The sequence below is a fragment of the Pan troglodytes genome, chromosome 10, assembly GCF_028858775.2.
Source record: "Pan troglodytes isolate AG18354 chromosome 10, NHGRI_mPanTro3-v2.0_pri, whole genome shotgun sequence".
NCBI lineage: Eukaryota > Metazoa > Chordata > Mammalia > Primates > Hominidae > Pan > Pan troglodytes.
In genome coordinates, this window is record NC_072408.2 from 42355529 (window position 1) to 42362319 (window position 6791).

Below are 6791 nucleotides of genomic sequence, written 5' to 3' on the forward strand. Positions count from 1 at the left end.
CTATCCACACTGCTCAAGGAAACAGAAGAGAAGGGCTTACAAATCCACAAAGCAGCATATTTATTCCAGGCTCTAGTAGACAGCCCCCCGATTTCATTCCCATTCATCATCACCAATAAAATGAGGACGGATCCTGGGCTGGCTGAGGCTCTGTGGTCCTTGGCTCCTTGCCCTGTGCCTTCTCAGCTTCAAGGCAGGCAGTCTGTGTCAGAGGTAGAGATGGCACCCACAGAGGGTACCAGAGCTGCGCAGATACATGAGCCCAGAGGCAGAAAGAGCAGGGAGCAAAGGGTGCACATCCATGAGTCCAGCTGGGGCTTCACTTGCTGCCTGCCATGATCTTGAGGTACTGCAGGGCACGGCGGGCAGCCTCACCACGGGCTGCCTCCCTGGTGGTTGCAGAGCCATGACACACAGTGGCCGGCTGGGTGGACAGTTCCACCAGGCACTGGCAGAGTCCACTCAGGCTCAGCTCCTCTGGAGAGCAAGAGAGAGGAGGGAGGCAATGTTGGGGGAGGTAGCCCTGGGGAGGGGTGCGTTCACGTTATCATCACCCCCTTCTACTTGCTCCGGTCCAGCCCCCACCATCCCCTGGCTCGCTCCCCAGCTAGCCATACCAATATCCAGGTAGCTGACGTGAAAGGCCTGCTCCTCAGAGAGCTCACTGAGGACACGGCAGCAGGCAGGGCCCAGGGCACCCAGGGAGCCCAGGGAGCAACTGCGGAGGGACAGGATCTTCTCTCCTACTGAATTTCGTAGAGAATCCCAGGTGCAACCTGGGCCCCGGTTTCGAAGACCATCCAGGCGGGAGCCCACACCCTGTCAAGATGGGAACAGTGAGAAAGATGAAGCGAGAGACTGTGGGACCCAGGCATTGAGACATTCAACGTCAAAGGAGAACAAAGCACAAAGAATGCTTCCTCCAGCTTGCCTCCCTCCAGTCAATCCCTGGGTGGCCCCTTCTAACTACCAGGCCCTGGGCCAGATGGCCAGAGATCCCTCCTCACCCCAGTAACAGAGCTACAGAGCGGGTCTACAGTCAAGGCTGAGTCGGCCCCAGGAACCCTGGGTCTGGTAGGAAAACTGTGGCAGAAGCAGACCTAGGGCCCAGAGAGGCTCACTGCTGAGTCACAGACCCAAGTCCCTGGAGCCCTGCCCTGGCATGGAGGATGGGCCACGGCACCCGGCCCACATGAGCCACTCACAATGGAGAAGTGGTCATCATCAGGCTCCACCTCATTGCCATCCCGGGCATCCAGAGGCACCGTGTGCACTCGAAGCAGCATTTTGGCCGCCGCATTCCGCTTTGCCAATTTTTTGGAAGTGCCACTCCCTGCATGTGGAGAGAGGGCTGCTGGGTTATGATTCCCCACAGACCCAGTGCTTCCACCCAGGTCATACTTGGATTGAGGGTCCCCCCAGAATGTCAACTGGAAAGGGGAACTCAAGACCTGCCCATGCACGTGAGAACCTGGTCAGCCAGAGAGAAGGGGACAAATAGGGTGCCAAGAAGCTAAAAGGAAGGGGCTGAGCTAGGGACTGTGAAGCTAAGAGAGCAGGGGGTGTAGCAGAGTGAGGCCAGGAGCTGCTTTGTGGCTGGGGCCAGAGTGCTGCGGGAGAGGAGTTGTGAGAACCCCTTCTTGCCCAGTTACCAATCTCAATGAAACGCTCCACTCGACAGGTCATGGTGAATTCTTTGCGGTGGGCTGGCCCAGACTCCTGGGTCACTGTGTACTCCGGCAACCGCCAGCCTTTCTGCACCACCAGCTCCTTGGAAGGGAGACACAGGGTGCATGAGGCTGAGTGAAAAAAGGCTTCTCACACCCACGCTGGTCCCCACGCAGGAGCCTCAGACTCTAGGTGAGAGGAAGGAGAGAGGGGGGTGGAAAGGGCCTCAGTACAAGGAACCGCCCCCACCCCCAAACACACATAACCTTCCCTCATGGCCCCTGGCTCAAGGGAAGACAGGCATGCATGGGAAATGAGGATGGGACACACCTGCAGAGCACCAACGGGGTTGCACTCAGACTGCTGAGGGGAGACAGGGGGCTGCAGTTCCATGGGGGGGCTCCTGAAGGAAAAGGCACAGGGCCAAAGTTGAGGTGAAGGGTTCCATCTGAGCCTGCCCATGAGCTCCAAACCTAACCACTACTTTAGATTCCTGACTACCATCTCCCGATTCCACCGGGTGGGCAGCTGTCTGTCCACACATCTAGCCTGCTCCCTCCTGCTCTAGCCGGCTTCCTTCCCCCTCCCACTCAAGGGAGGCCTTCTCCAGGCCCCAGCCCATTTCCATTCTGGAACACTTGGGTATCATCTAAGCCAGGACAGTGGGAGAAGAGCTGTATTTCCAGTCCCAGAAGTGCCTGACGGGCCTCAAACACAGAACTGACATGTGGTCAACCCAGAAGAAAATGGGACCTGCAAGACCCTTAAACATGGTCGGACATCATTCATAAGGCTGTCTGAAAATCACAAATGACCTCTTGTCCCAAGAGCTTACCAGCTGCTGTGATTTCTTCAAGTTCTGGTTCCCAACTATTCCATTCTGTTTATTCTCAGACTTCCTCATGCCTGACCAGCTTGGGTCCAAGGACTGAGGGACCAAAAACCAGAACCCCTTCCTCCACCCACCTCAGGTAGTCAGGGGACACAGATACCTGGTTAGGACTACAGATGGAACTGGGGTAGCAGCTGCTGCAGCAGTAAAAACCGGAATGTCCTCAGGCAGTGAAGAGTCTAGGGGAGAAAAAGAACTTCCCGAGGGGAAGGGGGCCTTTGATTCACACCCATGTATAGTGGGAAGAGAGGGGTGGGGGACCCACGTCCTCCTGACCTCCCAATCCCCTAAGAGAACTTCCAAATTGAGCCAAAGAATCAGGGAGGCTCAACCAACAGCTTCCTCCTCGGATCCTTTGCTGCCAAACACCGGCGAAAAGACTGAGAAAAGAGAGTCTCAGAGAAGAGGGTATCTTTGTACCCAAGAACCAGAGGAGCAACAAACTCCAACCTGCGCGTGAAGGAAGGACATCTTGCTAGAACAAGGAGGTATGTTGGGGAGTAACTCCCTTTAGCCTCAAGCCTCTACCCCTCTCCCTCCCTAACCCAGGCCCCAACCTACTGCCACAACCCCTCTATGGGGCTAACCAACCCCTCCACCCCAAGAATTCTTCATAGCAGCAGAAGCCCTGGAAAACCCTGTTCAGGTCCAGAGGGACTCTCAGGAAGAGGCCAGGTCAGGGTGGCTAAGTGTCACCTGGCCAGGCCTCAGGGCAGAGTGGGTGGTGCAGGGCCTGGGTTCCTTGAAGGGCTTCTGGGATGCCTCGGTTCCTCCCTCACCTGCTGTCCTCCAGGGCCGGCTCCAGCATGCTCCCCCCTTTGAGGTGTTTGAGGGCCACCTCAGCTGCCTTGTGCTTGGCTGCCTTCTTGCTGGGGCCCTGACCTGAGAGAGGGGGCATGGGCAATACTGGAGGTCACTGAAAGGACGGGAAAGAAACCAGCATCCCACAGCCTCTCTCCTCATAGCCAGAGGGAATCAATCAAGCCCCTTCTGACCAACCTCCCCCTGCTGAAGACTGGAAGTGTTTCACTAATTGCTGGAAGGAAGAGCCCTTATCTTTCCGTTAGCTTCCAGAATTAAGCCATGCCAAGCAGGACTTCTGAGCTCAAACGCCTTGGGTGGACTTCTGAGCTCAAATGCTTTAATTTCCTTTGTAAAGCACTTTCTTTTCCCTCAATAAATACAGAGAGCTGGAATAAGAGAGGGTAGGCTCTGGAGTAAAAGCCCCACTCTGCCACATACTAGGCATGTGACCATGCACCAGCCATTTACTATCTCAAACACTCAGTTTCCTCATATTCAACATGGGCGGGCGGGGGGAGGAGTCGGGGGGGCGGATACTACCACCTACAATCATTGGTTAGACTGAGGTTTAAAATTAAACGGGAATTTGGTTAAGCACCGGGAACAGAGCCCAGCACGCCAGGCACTCACTCCCCCAAATACTCCACTGGGATTTCAGTTATCTTCTCTTACTTTTCCTCTAGGGTGATGGGGATCTGCCAGATCACTGTGGGAGTCCTGCTCGCTCCTCTAACTCTCCCACGTCCTACCCACCTTCTTACAGCCCTGTTCTCCCAATCCAGTCAGTAGCTTTTCCCCTGAAATCTCCCCTTCCCTCACTGGCCTTGGAGAAAAGGACTGTGAAGAGAGAGACTCCAAGAAACAAAGCCATGGGGACCTGCAAATGCACACCCCAGCCAGGCTGCCCAAGCCTTCCTCACCAGTGCAGCTGGTGTCGCCAACGGTGACCCGGAAGGTGAAATTAGGCTGGTGGGCTTGGCCCTCGGCTTTGAGAAGGTCGTACACAGGCGTCTTCCCTATTCTGGTCCCATACTCCTGCAGAAGGCTGATCGGGGTCTTGCCTGGGTTGGCGGCCAGCATTTGCTCTATACTGGGGGAAGGGGCACAGACCCACATCACACCTCCCATCTCTGCACCCACCTAGCCAAGCACTTCCATACCAGACCTAGGCACATTATGGGGGACATAGGGTCCAAGGAACCCCAGACAGTCTAGCATCCATTGGCTGGGTTCCAAGTGGAGGTGCAGGCTGGAAAAGTAGGGCCCACTACCCCAAAGCAAGGGGGGAAGAATGCATTGCTCCTGCCTCAGTTAAGGTGGGCACGATCCTGTGCCCCAATGCAGGTTGAAAGTGCATACCCCCTGACACAGTGCAAGCCAGGAACCCAGTACCCACCAAATGCACTGAATGTGGGGGCATAAAGCCCAGTGTTCCAGTGCAGTCTGGGAACCGGGCCAACCCCAAACTATTTAGAGCTGGAGGCAGCAGCCACTGCCCCGGTGCACGCCGGGAACCACTGCCCACTGCCCCAGTGCTTGCCGGGAACAACCCTCAGGCCAGGTGCATGCTGGGGCCGCGCCGCTACTCCCTCCGCACGGCCCCACGCTTTTCGCCCTGAAGGAATCGGTACGAGACGGCTCACCTAGGCAGCCCGCAGCCCGTGGTAGTGCCGGAGCCTTGCTCCTCTTCACTCATTCCCTCCTCCGTCCCCGCGGGCGCCACCGTGACTGCAGCCTCCACGCGCCCCAATACACAGCCGACGAGCTAGGGCCGGGGCCAAGCCCGGAGTCGCGGCCGGTAGGGCCCGCCGCGGGGCACGCTGGGATATGGAGTCCCCCGCCCACCCTACTTCATGAGCCTCCATCTGGAGAGGAGCTATCCGCCCCACAACCCTCTGCGTGCGTGGCTCGCCCGGGCAGGCTGCACCGCCTTCTGGGAGGAGCGGGCCCTCCGCCGTCGCTTCTCGAGAAGGCCGTATTTTTTTGTTTGTAATACCGTCCCGCCTCCTTCCTTCTGCGCCCCCTCTCTCCCGGTCCGTGAGGCTGTGGACATGCGTACTAGCGGAGGGGAAGCCGCTGGGTAGGGAGGCGGTAAGGACTCACTTGGGCACGGAGCCTTTTGGATCGCGAGAAAACTACAGAACCCAAGAGCCCGCGCGCCATCTTTGTCGCAGCTGGAGAGGCAGGGTCAAGCACGCACGAGAAGCTTCATGGCGTCATTGGTTACTCCCATTGCGATTACTTCCCCTAGGTGCACTGAGATTGGTTACTTCGACTAAAGGGGCGGAGACAAGGAAAAGTCAGCCCCCCCCGACCCCGCCTCCTTGATGAAGGAAGGTTGTGATTGGTCCGGAGAGGCTGCCGTCGGATCCTGGCTCTTTGCGGTCTGGGAGGGTGGGCCTTACCTAGACGCCGGAGGGGACCGATCTCTGTTTCCGCAGGGCTCTGGAGCTGGTGCAGGTTTAAGTCCGTCTCAGACAGTCCCCTCAACCCACAGCCTAAGCCCCTTGCCCTTGGGCCTCCGTGACACAGAACTTGCTTCCTTTTCCTAGGTCGTCCTTCACCTCCCTTCAGGTGTTGCTTCTTTTGTGAAACCTTTTTAGAACCGCTCTAGTGAACCTCTCTTTAACTGGCGAGGAAACCTCTGGGGCCTGATAATCAGGCTGTAATGTGGGACGACAGGATTAGAAGGACTAGGCACCTGGTGGTCTTGTTCCCTCTTCCATGAGTCTTGGGTCTCTCAGCTGAAGAGAGCAAAAGTGAATTTTGGCCGCCTAAGATTAATCAACTGATCTGGGTGTTGAGCAGACGCGCATTGTTTAGTCCTAGAGCCCCATTGCCTCCTCCCCCAAAGTTGCACAACCACTGGGCTGAGGGAAATCTTGTGACCTTGGAGAGAGAAAGGGAGAGACCACATTAAAAAAAAAAAAAAAAGGTTCTAATGAGTGTTCTGAGAAGGGGTCAAGAAAGATGTCTTACTCTGAGCCGGGGTTGGAGGTCCAGAGGAATCTTGAAATGATAATGAGGGGTCATCCAGGAACACTGGAGGAGGATGGGGCCTAGAGCCGAGTGAATTCCAAGTGGGTGAAATTGGAGTGAGTGGTGACAATCAAGGGAAGGAGAGCTGGCAAGATCGGTATGATAGGGGGAGCAATGCCAGAGCGCTAGGGATCCCAACTGAGGGGCTGCTCTCTCCGATGTAGAAAGGAGTCTATAAGACGGGTCATAGGGGGTTCCTGTGGAATCAGCCTGAGGCCTGAGGTGGGACCTCCATAGGACACCGCCAGCAGGGAGGCGCGGGGCCCAGGCGGGCCAGGTACGAGCCTGGAGCGCGCCGGATGGCAGCAGCGGGCTCCTTTAAGAGGCCGGCGGCTCCATCGCAGCATCCCCCGCTCAGGGCGTGTCCGTCCCGGGGGGCCAGGGGCGG

The 6791-nt window shown here is 57.0% G+C and overlaps 1 protein-coding gene across 4 annotated transcripts; it reads right to left on the bottom strand.

Annotated features, from left to right (window-relative positions):
• Positions 1-36: 36 nt before the first annotated feature.
• On the bottom strand, positions 37-6276 carry TARBP2 (TARBP2 subunit of RISC loading complex). Of its 4 annotated transcripts, none has more exons than XM_003313655.5 (9): positions 5008-6276; positions 4285-4454; positions 3340-3442; positions 2661-2756; positions 1999-2071; positions 1653-1770; positions 1206-1333; positions 618-819; positions 37-477 (listed from the first exon to the last, which is right to left on the bottom strand). In XM_003313655.5, the coding sequence occupies exons 1-9, from the start codon at positions 5058-5060 to the stop codon at positions 320-322; spliced, it is 1101 nt and encodes a 366-aa protein (XP_003313703.1). In that variant the 5' UTR covers positions 5061-6276; the 3' UTR covers positions 37-319. The 4 variants fall into 4 exon arrangements, with proteins under 4 accessions (XP_003313703.1, XP_009423543.1, XP_009423544.1 ...); XM_009425268.4 differs by having other exon boundaries at positions 4285-4449; positions 5008-5579; XM_009425269.5 differs by lacking the exon at positions 5008-6276 and adding an exon at positions 4761-4895 and having other exon boundaries at positions 4285-4449.
• Positions 6277-6791: the final 515 nt, after the last annotated feature.